General features: G+C 39.6%; 3 protein-coding genes across 4 annotated transcripts in view; 1 reads left to right on the top strand and 2 right to left on the bottom strand.

Annotated features, from left to right (window-relative positions):
* The first annotated feature begins 2,247 nt into the window (after positions 1-2,247).
* gzf1 (GDNF-inducible zinc finger protein 1) lies at positions 2,248-6,764 on the top strand. The gene is made up of 8 exons (XM_008313218.3): positions 2,248-2,396; positions 3,080-4,039; positions 4,164-4,347; positions 4,427-4,596; positions 4,765-4,859; positions 5,021-5,188; positions 5,273-5,430; positions 5,534-6,764. The coding sequence occupies exons 1-8, from the start codon at positions 2,317-2,319 to the stop codon at positions 6,341-6,343; spliced, it is 2,625 nt and encodes an 874-aa protein (XP_008311440.2). The 5' UTR covers positions 2,248-2,316; the 3' UTR covers positions 6,344-6,764.
* Positions 6,765-6,927: 163 nt separating this feature from the next.
* Positions 6,928-11,583, bottom strand: napbb (N-ethylmaleimide-sensitive factor attachment protein, beta b). Of its 2 annotated transcripts, XM_008313219.3 has the most exons (10): positions 11,356-11,583; positions 9,966-10,045; positions 9,659-9,775; positions 9,180-9,226; positions 8,819-8,952; positions 8,593-8,677; positions 8,370-8,474; positions 8,214-8,282; positions 8,088-8,138; positions 6,928-7,996 (listed from the first exon to the last, which is right to left on the bottom strand). In XM_008313219.3, exons 1-10 carry the CDS (start codon positions 11,454-11,456, stop codon positions 7,892-7,894), a joined length of 894 nt encoding a protein of 297 aa, XP_008311441.1. In that variant the 5' UTR covers positions 11,457-11,583; the 3' UTR covers positions 6,928-7,891. The 2 variants fall into 2 exon arrangements, with proteins under 2 accessions (XP_008311441.1, XP_008311442.1); XM_008313220.3 differs by lacking the exon at positions 9,180-9,226 and having other exon boundaries at positions 11,356-11,572.
* Positions 11,584-12,072: 489 nt separating this feature from the next.
* Positions 12,073-16,733, bottom strand: part of gpcpd1 (glycerophosphocholine phosphodiesterase 1) — a 10,370-nt gene continuing 5,709 nt past the window's right edge. The window contains 5 exon segments of the mRNA XM_008313222.3: positions 12,073-13,307; positions 15,692-15,852; positions 15,931-16,066; positions 16,463-16,599; positions 16,687-16,731. Of these exon segments, the coding sequence (XP_008311444.1) occupies positions 13,109-13,307; positions 15,692-15,852; positions 15,931-16,066; positions 16,463-16,599; positions 16,687-16,731 (678 nt within the window). The 3' untranslated portion in view covers positions 12,073-13,108.

Genomic DNA, 16,733 nt, shown 5'->3' with positions numbered 1-16,733 from the left:
CGGTTACATTTGGACGACCAGGGTCTGCACTTCCACATGATGTTCAAATGTTTACCATCACTAGTTAGGCTCATCTGCTGGGACTATGAGTCAGCCGTGTTACAGAGCAGCGAGGTCCTGCAAGGACACAGACTGACTGACTTGGCCTCACAGCATTCAAATTAGTGTTTGCACGATCCAGCACACAAACCAAACCGAGCTTGTGCCATTACCACCAATCTCCTGATTTGTTTTTTTTTTTTTTTTTAATTCTCTGTGTGTGTCTCTGTGTGTGTGTGTACATTGTAGCCTCAAATTCAAGTCAGATTGGTTTTGGAATTCTACTCGTTCTCCCTCACACACACACACACACACACACAGCACATCTTTCCATGTTGTTTGTGCAGCCTGGAACGTCAGGACTGATATTTTCGGTTCTGTGGAGGAGTCTACTCATAGCAGAACAAACATGACCCATCGTCAGCAGAGCGTTTGTTTGCTGAGTCCGTCAACTTTCGGCTAGAATTCACCCTCCCCTCTGTTTCACTGACAACGCGCTGACAAATCTGTGGGAATTTAATTTGTTTTCGGACTTCCTAGTGATGGTTTTCCCCCTAATCTGTTCATGCGGCGTTCACTGTCTTCTCTCCCCGATTCACATTTAAATAAAACAAAACACCCTGAAGCCATGGGAGCAGTCAGATGGTGTCACTGCTGAGGGTATATAAAAGTGTACTGAAATGACTGTTTAACCTTTACTTATGAAACATAATATTTCTTTATCTTTTGTGAATGCACACACAGATCACTCAGCGATGACACGTAGAAACCACTTGTAAACTTCTCTGCCAGATCTTCAATCTTATTATGAGTCCCGTGATAATATCACATGTTTAATGGGCTCTGTTGTCTCAGAAGCTCCACAGCAGGAGGTGCAGTAGTTCTAGTTAGCAGTACAGTGAATCTATGAAGAGTAGAGGTAGCTGTAAGACGAGCAGAGGGAAATAATGAGCTGTAATTACTGCAGAGCTGTGAAGCTAATCAACAACACATTCAAAGAGTTTTGAAAATGAAAGACATATATATAATGTACAAGAAGAAGAAATGATGATGATGTGAATTAAGAAGAAAAACAAAACAATATTTATTGGTCAGCAGATAAATAATTTATATAATTATTAATAATAATTAATAAAGGTTTAATTTATATAATGACTAAGAAAATACTTGTGACTCTTATACGAGCTTATAGTCACAGATGATTATATTTGCAGATGTAGACTATTGCTGTCTAGCATATAGAATCAATCATAAAGGGACCTGTTTTATGTAAGGTGGGCTAGTGCATGTGTGTGTGTGTGTCAGTAATGTAATAAAAGACAGGCGAACACAGTGTTCCAGGTCAGGGCTGAAGTGTGCAGCTTTGGTCGACGGAGCGGTATGAGTCACCGGAACAGGGGAGATTGCTAGCTTGCAGAATTCATTAGGACAAATGTGAGGCTTATGGATTTCCATAGCTTTTCATACACCTCGGGAATGACAGGGGGCTTTCTGCATTTCTGTAGATGATTCATGTAAAGATATGAACATGAATCCTTCAGTTCTCATTGGTCTACCTTGTATTGTGCTTTAAACAACTTACATATGGCATATAATTAAGGCATATAATTAGGCAAAACAAATTAAGAAACAAATTGAGGAGAATAGTTTTGTAATATATAATATGTACTAATAATAATAACAACAAGAAGAAGAATCTCTGAAATAAATGTTACACAACATGAGCAGCTCTAGGCCATTTCTATTTAGAAAAAGTAGCTCACAGAGAAAAACGGTTGGAGATCCCTGGTCTACAATGTGGTTTTTACCATCTGTGTGCCTTACACAGATGTAGCGTCATTCTGTACAATACCACCGCCCTGTGGTCGTAATATAGTAGTGCATCTAAATATACTGCTCTTTGCAAGGAATTACGGTAACATTACTTGACATCATTGTAAACACAATATTCCACTTTTCTGATATGCAAGCTGTAAAGTGTTGGTTTAATGCAACATATAATTTTCCGAGTCTGTTAAATGAAACACAAAGGACAGTTTATTGTTGAATTGCTGCGTTTTTAACAACTGAATGTGTCTTTAATTGCGTAAAGCGAAACATAGCCAAACATAACAATCTAAGTTTTTTTTACATCCGTGGCGCTGTGTTATTAGTATATATTAATGCGTGCGTTTTGAGGCAACGGACATGCAAAACTGACCTTGGACCAGCTGTGGTACATTGTTTGAAAATTATAGCGATTAAGAACTGACTCCAAGTCAGCCAACTCAGCACCGGATGTGGTGGGAGCGAGTTCTACAGGAAACGTTCCGCGGTGTGGAACATTTGTGGAGGGCTGCCATTTTAGCAAGCTTACGGTAAGAAAAACCTTGCTTCGTGTCGTTGTGTAGCTGACTGCTAGGTGTTCATAGGCGCTATATTGTGTGCACATAAGCATTCAGTTATGTGTGCTCGTCCCCTTGTTGTGTTTTAAATGTTTACTTTGACGTATTGCATTAAGCTTTCCTAATGTGATTACCGTAATTCCGGAGCTGGCAAAGTCGAGATTAATCGTATATATGACCTAATGTTTCTGGAGTTGATGTGGAATTCCTGTTCTTGATGCATTTGATGTGCAACAAGCACGTAGCTAAGAAGTAGTTGATCAACAGGACAATATTTTTTGAAATAATTGAGTTTAATTGAATGGCTGACATCCCACTTATATTTTGCCTAACATTTACTGCATATAGAAACAAAATTGCTCCAATAGACTTAAAATTAATTATATAAAGAAATCAATTAAAAACAAACATTTTCAAGCCATTGAACACACCATACTTTTGCACTGACATGGCAATCCTGACTTCTGAACACACTCAAACAGGCTATGTCTATAATCTTAGGGTTTGACCTGCTGCAGGTTAAACCCAGTAGATAAGCAAACTATTATAGTTAAGACCAAAAAAGAAAACAATTGATTGTATTTAAGGCCCTTTCTGATCACAAGACATTGCTTTTAGCTAATCTTTGCATGCTATCTTATTTCTGTTCTCAACAGAACAAATGCAGTAATGACCGGAGTCAACGTGGTCCAGCTTACCTCCAAGTCCCACCATGAAAACATTCTGTCCTCCCTACACCAGCTGAGGTTGCAGGGTCTCTTGAGTGATGTCACAGTGCAGGTGGACTTCCAAGGAAGTGTGCAGGAGTTTCAAGCTCACCAAGTGGTTCTTGCTGCCACTAGTGGCTACTTTAAAAAGATTTTCCTCTCTGAAAATGCCGCACAGGACCAACTGCTACTCTCTAACATGCATGCTAACGATTTTTCAAAGTTTTTGGAATTTGTGTACACCGGAAAAGTGGAAGTGGCCAATGATAAGATCACGGATGTTCAAGCTGTTGCACAATTGTTGGACTGCAAGTGTCTGTCAGAGCTTTGCGGTGAAGCAGTAAATGCTGGAATTGCACAAATCCCTAAAAAAACAAAATCTGTATCCAATACGAATCAGTGTGACTTACAGAGTGCCAGGAAAGGAAAACGGAAAAAACAAAATGAAAACTCATCAACAAAGCAACACCAATCACCAAATGCGTCTAAAGAGAAGACAAAGGCAAAACGATACAGGGCAGATACGGCAGAGAAAGATGAAAAACGGGTCAAACAAAAGAAGTGTGGTAATAATGTAGAAATACAAATGAAAAACGAGGCACTGAACAAAGAAAAACAACCAACCAGTGAAGACACGGTAATGAAGGACAGGGTTGAAGGTGAGGCTCAGGCAGAGAATAGTGATGAGAGGTCCGTGGAAATGCTGGACCCCCACGTGGAGGACTGGGATTATGAGGATGAGTCGTCAAACGTTGACCCTGAAGCACCTTTGTTACCAACGGATGAAGAGCAAGTGGAGGAGGAAGGAGAGTCTAAGATGAACTTCACAAGAACATCCAAAGGCAAATTCCAGTGTAACAAGTGTCATCGGACCTTCCACTACGAGAGAAGCTACTTGAAGCACATCGGGTAGGATTCGCAAAAGACATTTTGCAAGAACTTTCACATCAATCTGCCTTTGTTGACTGTATAAAATGTACAAACACTATGTTTATCTGATGTCATGGTGACCAGTCACTGCTTTCCTGCACAGTACATACCATGGAGTGAAAGCAGACGTGGTGTATCGCTGTTTGACCTGCCAACAGACCTTCGCTAACCGCAGCAACTTGAAGATCCACGAAAAGCATGTCCACAGTAACGAGAGACTCTTTACCTGCAGTTCCTGCTCCAAGACGTTCAAACGAAAGAAGGATGTTGTCCGGCACCAAAGACAGGTGATGAATATGAAGTGTCAGTATAAAGTTCAATACCAAGAACACCTCTCAAATTAATCTGCTCTTTTTTTTCCCTCAGGTACATGAACGTAACAATATGCGTCATGTCTGCCCTGAGTGCGGGAAGGCTCTCAGCTCCAAAACTGCCCTACTTTTACATGAACGCACCCACACGGGTGCAAAACCTTTTCAATGCCCCAACTGTGAGGCCAGGTTCAGCCAGAAGGCTGCGCTCAAAATGCATTACAGGTACGGTTGTCATACTGCACTCAAGAGAACAGAAGAAAATATTTACCTCAGCTGATTATACTGACTCTTGATAAAGTTTGTGTTCATATGAGAAACTAAAGAAAAGTAAAAAAAAAAAAACATTAAACGTACATTGATGTGTGTACAATGACTGTGTTTCCTGTGTAGGACTCACACAGGAGAAAAGCCTTTTGCTTGTGATGAGTGTGAAGCCCGATTCACACAGAAGCATATGTTGGCCTATCACAAGCGATCGCACACAGGTAAGACGACGGCTACTTACAGTGCAGTACAGTATATACTCCACAGTATTATCCTTTGGTACAAATGTAAAAAAAACAGAAACCCATACTTTACATTAAAACTGAATGTTTTAAAAGAAAACATGTATTGTGTGCTTCAATCCTAATTGGTTTCCTGTTAGGGGAGAAGCCTTTCATGTGCGAGGCATGCGGGAAAAGTTTTGCATCTAAAGAATACCTGAGGCACCACTCCAACATCCACACCGGGTTCAAGCCGCACAAGTGTGAACACTGTGGCCGAGGCTTCGCTCAGAGGAATTCCCTTCACCAGCATCTTAAAACACACACAGGTAATGCTATCGTGAGTCAAAAACAAATCTGAGCGGATGGGCTTATTTCTGAATAACCCATGTTTTGTTTTGAATAATGATCAGGTGAGCGTCCATACAGCTGTAAAGACTGCAACAAGACTTTCACCCAGATCAACGCCCTGCAGAGGCACTGGCGTATTCACACAGGAGAGAAACCCTACATGTGTGGCCTCTGCAACCGGACATTCACAGACATGTCCACCCTCCGCAGACACATTATGGTTGGTTAGATTAGAACATAATTATTTTTAGGGGGTGCATGGTGCTTCTGTGCTCAGAGGTGAACTGACTGATATGAATATAACAATTATTTCTATCTTTCAGATCCATGACTGCGATGCTCCATGGAAGACCTATCTGGTGGTACTGGAGGGAAATGTAGAGGATAAAAAATCACAAACTCCCACGAAGGGAAAGACTGAAAAGGTTGGAGCAGAAGAGAAAAAGAGTTCATCCACAAATAGTGCTGCTGCTGAAGATGAAGCTGGTCAAGCTGATGCCAAAGGATCTGCTGATGCCACAGATGGTAAAGGTACAGCCGTTGAGGATGGCTCCGCTGCTGCCGAGTCAGCAAATAAAACCAGCACTAATTCCATCGTGGTTCCCGCCGAGCCAGTCTCCCTCCCATCCGACTGGCCAAGTCACGGAACCATTGCTCTGGTCAGCCACACCGCCCTGGGCGGCATCACCGTCATTCACACAGAGGTGCCGCACGGGGCTCAAATCCAGCCCATCATGGCCACTGACAGCACAGGGGCCAATATCTTTTCCTTAGATGGTTCAGGCATCCCCTTCTCTATACCTGTGTCCTTGGCTCACCCTGTGTCTCTGTCCACCGAGGCGTCCTCGGTTCTCTCAGTCCCCGTCTCTGATGGCACACTTGCGTCCGTCTCAGGAATTCCGATCGTTTCGTCATCTGTCCTTGAAGCTGCAGTGTCACAGACCATTCTGGCTCCAGACTCTGAGACCAGGGTGACCTCTGAGATGGATTTACTAGGTGAAGGTTTTAAGACGGTTGTCGTCGATGAGCAGGAGCGTGGAGAAAAAACGGCAGCGGTCCAAAGTGACAAAGAGCAAAGAACAGAAGACTCAGTGGACCAACTTAAAAAGACGTCAGACCAAGTAGCTGTGTGAAGTATTCCTTTAAACATTTGTCTTTGTCAGTGACAACATAACTGCTCCTTAAATATGAATATTTAGTACACTCAGTTAGTTGCTACTGTGTTCTTGCCATGTTTTATTTATAATTATTTGAATGCATCCTGTTGCAGCACTGATGTTCAGTTTGATTTGAAATAAATGTCAAATAATTTAACCTCACAGCATAAACGCAGGGGGAATTCAGGAACCATTCCAGATATTCTCAGCAGTACAGACCAGGACACACGACCTTACACTGGTCATACACTGTACTCAGGTAATTCATGTTGATTAAAAAAATCGAAAGAGGCTGAAAATTACCTTTGGCACCTGTAATAAATCTGGATTACAGTATTTGTGACTGGCTGCTGAAACATTTCGCTTTACTTAATAAATGTTTTTCGTGTCAGAATCAGTTTTTCCCCTGACCTCCTGTTGACTAAACATACTGTATTATTGATCTTAACTGAGTTACAAAAGAAGACACAGCAGTGGGGAAAAAATAACAACTGAATGCTAAATTGAATTATTAGTGGTATCAGTACTAATTAGTATAAAAGGTCAAAGGCCAGGCAGCATGAGATTTATACCTTTATTATTGTCCATTCGCACAAGCATACAGATCATATCCAAGATTGGTTGTCATTCCGTCGGACAGAAGCTGGATATGCACGGCAACTGACACTTCGGTAAAAACTTTGGTCTTGCTCACGAGTGAGGGTGACATACAGCGACCCATACACAGTGACATGCTTAGCGAATGGTAAGAAGAAAGTGGTAAACCTTCAAGTTTGCAAAGTTGCATGAGTGGAGTTACTAAAGATGCAAATCAGTCCCAGAGCTACTGCCTTGGGAATAAAGGGGAAAGAGCTTTTGATTTAGGGATCTTCATTAATGGGTACGACAATTAAAAATTGAATTAAAATCAACAAATGCCACCAGGTTGCGAATACAAATGTCTAACAGTCTACATTTGGTGCATATCATTGCCCATCGCAAGAAGACACTCTCCACAGGTGATAGAAAAACAATCATGACCCTCTCCGTAAAACACATTAGAAATTGGGATAAAATGTTCTTAAAAAAAATTACAACAATAATATACAACAAGTGAATTTTTTAATCATTTCAATGCAAATACCTACATAACGAACAAAACGAGCTGCATTTAACCAACGAGTAATTATTTGTACAAAACATGCAGTGCCTGTAATCAACACTAGGCTTAGGTCTCAGTAACATGTACGGCTCCGTAATCCACCAGCACAGACATCAACAGAGAAAGGTATGCAGCAAACCTCCGGACAGAGGCGAGGGCGACAGGATTTACATTCTGACTAGGTTTAGATATGTTTTAAGGAAAAGCAGGAGAGTGTGCTCTGATAAAGTACAGCAGTGGGTTGGACTCAAACCTTCAACAGATGCTTCTGTCCCTATGAAATGTGCACTGAGGCTACACATTTCTGTGTGTGTGTGTGTGTGTGTATGAGAGCATGCGTGATGGATTTGTCCCTCGATGCCACGCTCCTGTGTGGACTCCACTCATTTCAAATCCCCCTCTTCCTCACCTTGGATGTTCTTTTTGATGCGCAGCAGGATGGTCGTGTGCCACTGGTCCAGGCGTGAGATGGAATCAAACTCTTTAACCTGTCCACAGAAAAAAAAGACATATGTCTGTTTGACAAATTGCATTATTCATTCTTTTTTAATTCTCTCTGCTTTCGTGTACAAGACTTACTGCATCTGTAAAGCCTTCACTGTTCTGTTCCTCATACGCCTCGAGAAGTTTCTGATAAGACAAATAAACTTCTTTAGAAAAAGGTCTAATAGATTAAGAAGATTTAGGAACATTGGTGTAAGGTACCTTCAACAACTTGCACTCTCTGGAGTCAGAAAAAGCTGGAAACATCTCCTCGTATTTTTCAACAGCAATCTGTGAAGAAAGTGTGTTAGACAGTGTGTTTCTCCTCACCTCCCGGTCTCCATCCCCACACTAACAGGTGAAGAGTTCCAAACTCACCTTGGAATTAAGCTCATCCACCACAAAATGACAAAGGGCGGCTTTGAAGAAGTACTCTTTGGCACTGTATTTCAGCAGTGGATTGTCCATAGTGTTTGCTCCGACCTGAATTGATTTAAATCCAAGAACAAGTGTCAGAAATTTCACCTTTGATATTGATGATATTTCCCCTGATATTTACAAAATTGTAAACATGACCCACAGATCCATGTGGGACGCTCACCTGCTCATAGATCTCAATGGCTTTCTGGTACTGCTCCAGCTGAGCGCAGTAGGCCCCGACCTTCAGCAGACACTTGTTGGCAGAACTAAAACACAATGTTTCATATTATATAACCTAAAAACCTGTTAACACTCGGTATGTCAAATATTTTAGGTAAAAGGTTTTTTTTAAGGGTGAACTGACTAGAAACAGTGCAGATCCTGGTAACAAATAGTGAAAACAGTACCTGTTTGATTCTTCTCCTTTGTAGTATTCTGCTGCTTGTTCATAATGTGCAATAGCTTTTTCAATATCAACCAACTCGGACTCGTAGACCTCTGCGATACTGATGTGGTGTTTTGCTGCAATGGTGAATCTGCCCTGAGGAGTAGGAAGAGGAGGATGTGTAATTGTACTTGTAAAATAACCTTTACAGGTAATCCGTTTTAAACAGTAAAACCAATGAATCAACAAACACATATGCTACTGAAAAAAAATACTGAATGTGTAATTAGATGGACAGACAGGTGTGATCTGTTACATTAATGTGTAGTCTTTATTCAGATGTTGAAATCCACTTGGTGGTTTTCTCTGTGCTGAGATCTTACCATGTCTGTGTATATATCGATGGCTGCATTTAAGCACTTGATTGCCTCTTTTGGCAGCATTAAGAGAAGAGGAAGAAACAGTGACACATCAATAAGAGAGGGTTATTTTGTGAAGACCTCGCACGGAATCTCATTAAAGATTAGGAAATTAAAACACTTCCCCCGGACATTAATCAGTCTTACGTTGCCTAACACAGCCCTTGGGGATACGACTAAGCCACAAGAAAGCTCTTTGTTTGTGTCAACAAACAGGACACATCAGCTAGCTACCCTCCCCCTAAAACCGATGAACATGTCTCTGCTTGGACATGTGTTAAATGAGGCCACTTAGAGAAGGAAGAGTCCTAAAAATCATAAAACAACAATAACACACTGTTGTTTTAAATAAGAACATATTAATTACATTGACATTAATACAATATACAAGTAAGTGATGATAAGGGTTAGAAAAAGAAAGAAAACAGGAGTGAGATGATTACCGTTTGGGTCAGACTTCTTGTAAGCGTTTCCAGCATCAATGAAACTGGTGGCACAGTCGTGTTTATTCTGCAGCTGCATGTGGAGACGTGCTGCTTTACAAAATGCATTTCCAGCACCTAATGACAATGGAAACACCAAGATTTATTTATTCACATTAATTTATTTTTTTGCACTTTAATTAGTTTTTAATTTAGTTTTTTTCCACACTTGCAAAGCACAACCAAATTACAGAGCCAATGCAGCTTCTAATTAAAGGCTGTACAGAAAACAATGTTGTGAGAGGAGAATTAAAACATCCACACGCACCACTCCAGTTTTTGGCCATCTTGAACATGTTGGCTGCTCTGCTGTACATCTCACATGCCTCCTCCACCTTGTGATGTCCTCTGGAAGTGTTTAAAAAGAAAAATACTGAATAGCATGGCACCATCTGTTTAGGTTCTGTGGAGCTGTTGTAAAAAACATTGTGACATGTGTCCTTTAAACTTTTTATATTAAGTGAACTTCTCACAACTACTTTAATTACTTTGTGGACAGCCCTAAATTCAGCTTGTTAGCTGGCAGTGAGAACTGCTGAGTTGAAGTATTTCAGGGCCACCCTAGATTGATTAAAAAAGACTCGTCATCGTGGCCTTTTGAAATTCAGAAAAAACAGATTTGTCCCAAACTGTGATAAAAACATATAAATATATAAATAAATATATTAGATACAATAATACAAATGTTAAAACATTCACTGTGCCACGTAGATACAGGAATAACAGTTTTGCAAGTCAGAGTTACTATAACCAGTAGATGTCAGTAAATTCTCACACAACTAAATAGTATTACTATTAATACTACTATAGCAGAAATTAAAGTGTACAGCTGCATTTGTGCCCTATTTTTCCTTTAAAGGGTAGAGGTAATGTCAAAGTGTGTGTGCAATAAAGTCAAACTATATATATAATATGACATATAACCACAAAGCAAATTCATTAAATGGGCGTGACTAAAAATTTGCAGTAAAAGGTTCTATCAGAAAAATTGACGAGATATTTTGCGACCTCTGGTAAGGTCGGTGATACAGCAGTTGAGAATGGATTAATGGATTGATGCAGATGTAACAACAAATGTCACTTAGTAGCCTGTTTAAAACAGTTCTCAACTAGGAACAGCTCTCATTACTGTATTGTGGTCAAGACGATGTTCGAAAAACTGTTTCTTGGACTGATGTAACTACTTGTCGTAGGTATCTAAATAAATTATACCAGAATAGCTTCTGTAAACAACTAAGTGATCGTCTGTTGATTAACGACGACTTCCGGCCTACTTCCTGGGATAGTGTTAAAACCGGAAATATACGTCAATATTTATTACATTGGTCTGTGCAAGAAAAAATAAATAACTCAGTAACATCCTTTAATAAAGGCCGTAAATACATTTTAAAAAGGTAACAAAAACATTTGCCAAAAACTGCAGCTTCAAATCTAGTTAAATCTCCAGGGATAGTTCTATAAATCACCACCTATAAACCACCTCGCTGTCACCTACTGTCATTATTCCACACTGAAACGCATTGTTAGCTGACTGAATGTAACGACAAATAATTGTCATTCAAAGATATCTGTCTGCTTGGAAATAGGCTGCATGCCAACTACGCTGCTGTAAGTTAGCGATCGCTAACGGGCTGTTATGTGGCGCAGTACTGTCTCACCCTCCAAACATTCCTCCCAAAAAAGAGCCAGAGGACTTGACTTTCTTGTCAGCATCAGCCATGAGCTGCATAGCTTCCTTCTCTTTCCCAGAGTTATCCATTTGTCCTATAGAGTTTGAAAAAACAACGTAGACGTAGCAGCAAAAACCAGACGGAAGAATTCAGCTGTGCACTGCGAGGATTACGGGCGAGAGGTTTATTTGGCGTGGGCGTGTTTCAGCCAGAGTCATAGCAGACCCTCATGGCATCACGGAAGTTGTAGTTTCTGAGGCTGCAAACCCAGTTGCCTTTGAGGCTTAACAAACTGCAACTCCGGGTGAAATATAAGGCTCACTATATATCGTTTCCATTATAAGTTACGTAATTTCTAATGCTAAATGATTTTTTTCAAATTGTGGTTTTATCAATAAGTTAATAAAGAAAGCATAAAAGAACCTTTGGTTATGTAAGTCGTTGCTTTGCACACTAGATGGCGTATAATACAATACAAATGTTCATTTTACATTTTTGTTTTTTATATAAAACTTTTTCCTTAATTATATATTATATTTTTAATGTTAATAGCAGTAATAATATTATATTTCTTTTTATTTAGTTTATTTTTTTGGTTCCAATCAGACGCTGTTCAATATTAAACAGACTTCAAATGTCTGCTTAAAAAAACATCAAAATATTCACTTTTCTCCTAGAAGTTGACAGAGTAAAAAAAAAAAAAAATTCATAAGTGTGGAACTATTTTATTTATATTACTATTTCCATATTATGCTACATAACATTCTTAAATTCTTGTACATGACCACACAAATATCTGTGTTCAAGTACATAGTTGCTATCCAGGCAGACTAATACCACACTAAAGGTTCAGTTTCTGAATATGTTCGACTCTATGAATGATACAACAACTTTTCTACATCAATTTCGAGCATAAATATTTAACTTGTACTACAGCATAATCCATCACAATTTTCCCTGAATATGGAGTTATCAAATTCAATTACAAAATATATAACATGCAATACAAATAGTGTTGGATATTATACATTCCAATGGAGTTGTACAATTGTTGTGTACAGAAATCCCCAAACATATTAGGTCAGTGATTGGTAATTATAATAAAAGAAGTAAACACAAACATATTTCATTTGTCTATTAAAGACTGTCAAATGTGCAGTGTAGCAAATAAATCATCTTTTGTTTGTTCTAAATTCAAGTAAATAATGTCATAGTTTCTGTTATTATTGACGTTATTATTGATGACAGCTATTAGCAGGTGTAAATGTTAAGCCAGTAAGCCTATCTGCATGGGTCAGAGGAGGTGCACATACTGCTCTACATGTGTTGAAGTCTAAACGCCAAAGACATGGCAAGCTGCATCTATATCCTATTTTTTTGGTTTTTATACAAGTTGGGTTGCTAGTCACTGCTATTAATAAAATAACACTTAAGGCAATGGCTACATGCACAAGGAAGAAACGATAGAACGACATGAACTAAACGACATGAAATTAAAACCTTGAAGTTGTGAAAATAAAAAGATTTTTAGCACTTGGCCTATGCAGGTATTAAACATATTGGCTGGATAAGTAATTGCGACGACTGTGCAGTTTCATTAAACACTACACTTTGGCAAACCAAGCTCCTCCCCCTACAGCTGTTGACATTGTTTTTTTTTTCTAATTATCTTTGTTGTCAAAAGACAATAACTTCTTTTCTAACACTGGTCACCTTGAGTGCATGTGTGCAGGTAATTGCTTTACAGGGAGCTGAGACCAGAATCTGATTCGGAGCTGCTGGCCTGAGGTTTTGAGTTTTTGCAGGGAGCCATAGAGCAAGGGACAGAGTAGCAGGAACAGGTGGCATTCTTCAGGGTCTCCTCTGAAATGACCTCCTGCAGGGTATGCTGCTCCTCTACTTGGAAGATGTTTGGCTTGTCTCCTTGATCCTCACAGATACTAAAAAAAAAAAACAGGCTTCAGTTAGATTGAAGGTCAGGAGTGACATCTGGTGGCTTATTATAGTTTTTTTGGTTTATAATTAATTGTATATAGTGGTTGATGGTTATAAAAAATACACATTTCATGTTTTACATTACAGTTTACAGTGAAGGGTCTTCATCTTTTTTCCAGGCATTGTCTAAACAAATTATTTTATAACCCCTCAGCAGTTCCTTGAATGACCCCCAGTGAGGTCACAGACCCTGAGCGTGGATATAGTGCACATTGAAGAAGGCACAAACTGTTCTTGTGACAAAATTTCACATTTACTCTGTCACGCTCAAGTCAAATTCTGGAAATTGTTCAAACACGGTTTAAAACTATCACACTATCGCTCTTATTTTATTGTGATAAAATAGTTCATTTCATTCCCCCACTTTATGATAATGAAAATAATAACAACAAGCATTGTCAGGCCACGTGCAATTTCAGCTTCCACCTCACTGCCTCAGACCTGCACATTTCATTTCATGCACCCATGTAATGAATGAGTCGGGGTGCTGCATTCATTAGGAAGGGAGTGGTTTGTGATTGCACTGGTTCTCATTTTCAGATCAGTACTTTATTGTAGGTCATGACCATTTAAATGGAAACGCCCTGCCATGATCATTTTTAGACACTACAGTATTCCTTACCATTTAATTCTGTACTTAATCTCATCTCAAGTAGTTATTGCTGAGATCAGAACGAGAGGCTATTCGATATTAAAAATCATAATTTAAATGGATGCTTTAACATTCAACCAACATCCAGTGCGTTCACCCATTGAACAAATTAAACAAGGTGCAGAACAGGTCTGCTTGTACTGCACCTCCATTTATTTCCACTCTTGTGGGTGCAAACAATTAAAATGTTTTGTAAAAAAACTGCAGCTATTATTATAGTAAACAAACGTGAATGGCATCCAGGCTGAAACGCAGTTTTTGACTAACTGTTATTAAGAGCAACCTCTGCAACCTTTTTTTTTTCCAATTCAGACAAAATCCAACGGACTCATGCGTGAAACAAGCCATTCACTTGTGTTCAAACAACACATCTGAATATAACAAAGCATCAGATCAGGAGAGCTCAGTAATGATTAACATGGCAGTTGACAAATTAAAACAACTACTACAACGTCAACTAAAGTGACCTTTACAACTGAGAGTCCAGTATTAATTATTAAGCAAATTGCTGTGCTGGGCACAAAGTTTCAGGCACTTTAGGTGTTGAGATAGATAGATAAGTATCCAATTGATGTAAGGGAAAAAAAACCCATCCATACTTGGGAGTAACAAATAGCACGGTTAGCCAAAGAGAGCTTTTACATCAAACACAAACGTGCCACTGCAGTCAGAACAAGCTTGAAATAATGGAGTGTCAACTCTGACATCACATTACTTGTTGAGGTAGCTGAAGGCTGATGTTTCCCTGCAGACTGAGTTTGTAATGATTAACGTTTCTCAGCTTTGACAGTACAGGCTGCATGGAACAATCTAATATGAGAAACTGGACAAATTATAGGCAATTAAAAGTCTTAATCAATAACTCAAAGTCTAAGAGACTTTGAGTTATTGATAAAAGTAATGACTCCATTCCTATATCTGGATACTGATACCCTGATTTAATCTCATCATTTTTTTTTAGTGCCTTGAACTTCAGAACAGCACTGAAAGGAATGTCAACCGTCCTGTATCATTGCTAAGGAACAATGTATTGTTCCTTCTGGTGGGTAAGATTTGGGCTTTCGGGCTGCATTTTTAGAGCGAAGGTCAGGGAACAAAACCCAGCCATGACTTATGGGTGAGTAAATGAACAGAACACAGACAGAAACCGAAGAGACGTTACGGAAACCTGGAGAACTTGAGTCAAAATATGGCACCACACATTCACAAATTCTGAAAAAAGAAAGGCACAGTTAAAACAGCAACAACCTGGAAATGTTTTAGTGTAAAGGCTGTGGTCGGAGGTGTTTTCTGGGATCAGTAAATGTCTGTACATGTTCAGACAGCAATGTAGAGCAAAAACAGAACTGAAAACAGCTTAGTAAACAAACAGTAACTGTTTGTGCAAAACACAGAATAAGAAACTTGGAAAAAAGTGAAAAAAAAGGAAACTGCAAAACTTCCAGACAGAATATGATTGTGATAATATTGAGTGTGAAAAAGGTTGAACTGAAACTGGACATGGCGCATAAACAATGAAATAATAATAGCACATTCTTTCCAACCGGATGTCATGTCAATCATCTGTCTCATCAAATAGCATCTGGGTGAAAATGACTATAAACAAACACACACCCAAAGTGTGAACGCCTTTTCAAATAGTACTGCATGTAGTCAGAATATCACATGTTAACCTACCTGTCGTAGATGAGACCATCAATCCCCCGCTCCCTCAGCATCCGTCTGTTCTCATGCTCATTGTTGTCATCTCCCCAGCTGAACACCACCAGTCCTTTAGACTGAGCATCAGCGATGTGGGACAGTGTTCTGAGCAGATCTTCAGAGTGAGCACTTATCCCCTGAATATTCCCATAAATGAGTTACTGCCACGATGTTTTTAGTCAAACATATCGACATCTCTGTTCACAGATGCTCACCAGGATGTTCTCACTCTGGGCAAAACTTATGGCGATCGGCGTGTTCTGGCAGCGGATGTCCATCATTTCAGGATACCTCTCGGAAATTCCCTGGGTGAGGAAGAGGATGGGGTACTTGTTCTGCTTTTGACGCACCCTAGGAAACACAGGAATAGGATTACAGGTGGAGTGAGAAGAAACTATTTACCAAGGCCATAATTTATGATAAAGTCTCAAAGAAGACTGCCCTTAACTGACTAAACTACCTTACCTTATAAATGTTGTGTACATGTCTATGTAAAGTCATAGTATGCCACTGCTTTTCTGTGACTGTTTTATGATCAGTAAAGTTCATGTATAAAAGTTACAGAAGACTTTATTTGCCTGAGGGTTTCCATTTTCACCAAGACAAACCAGTCAAACTGGAAACAGGGTTTCTGCAGCGGTTTAATTAATAGGATGAGAGGATAGAATAACAACTCAAACTAAGGACTCTTAGTTTCAGTGCAGATGCACAAAAACGTGTTTGATTTAAAAAAAATCTTTTGCTCACATGGTGCAGATGTCGGGGTCAAAGCTGGAGAAGACGACACGTCTTTTGCCGCCTTTCTGCAGCACGCAGGACAGGATGATGTCGAGGAAGGTGTTCATGTTGAAGTAGGTCGAAAGGCTTCCCTCCCATGAGCCATCCTGTCCATAACAACATACAATACTGCCATCAAGTAACTCTGTGTGTGCATGCGTGGAAAAAATCTCTTCAATTTAACATTCAGTCACCTTCAGCTGGCAAATCCACTTCAGCTCAATGTTGAAACCCACGTCCT

Source organism: Cynoglossus semilaevis, chromosome 7 (genome assembly GCF_000523025.1).
Source record: "Cynoglossus semilaevis isolate Cse_v1.0 chromosome 7, Cse_v1.0, whole genome shotgun sequence".
Taxonomy (NCBI): domain Eukaryota; kingdom Metazoa; phylum Chordata; class Actinopteri; order Pleuronectiformes; family Cynoglossidae; genus Cynoglossus; species Cynoglossus semilaevis.
Note: the sequence above shows the minus strand (reverse complement) of the source record. Positions and strands in the feature narration are given on the sequence as shown.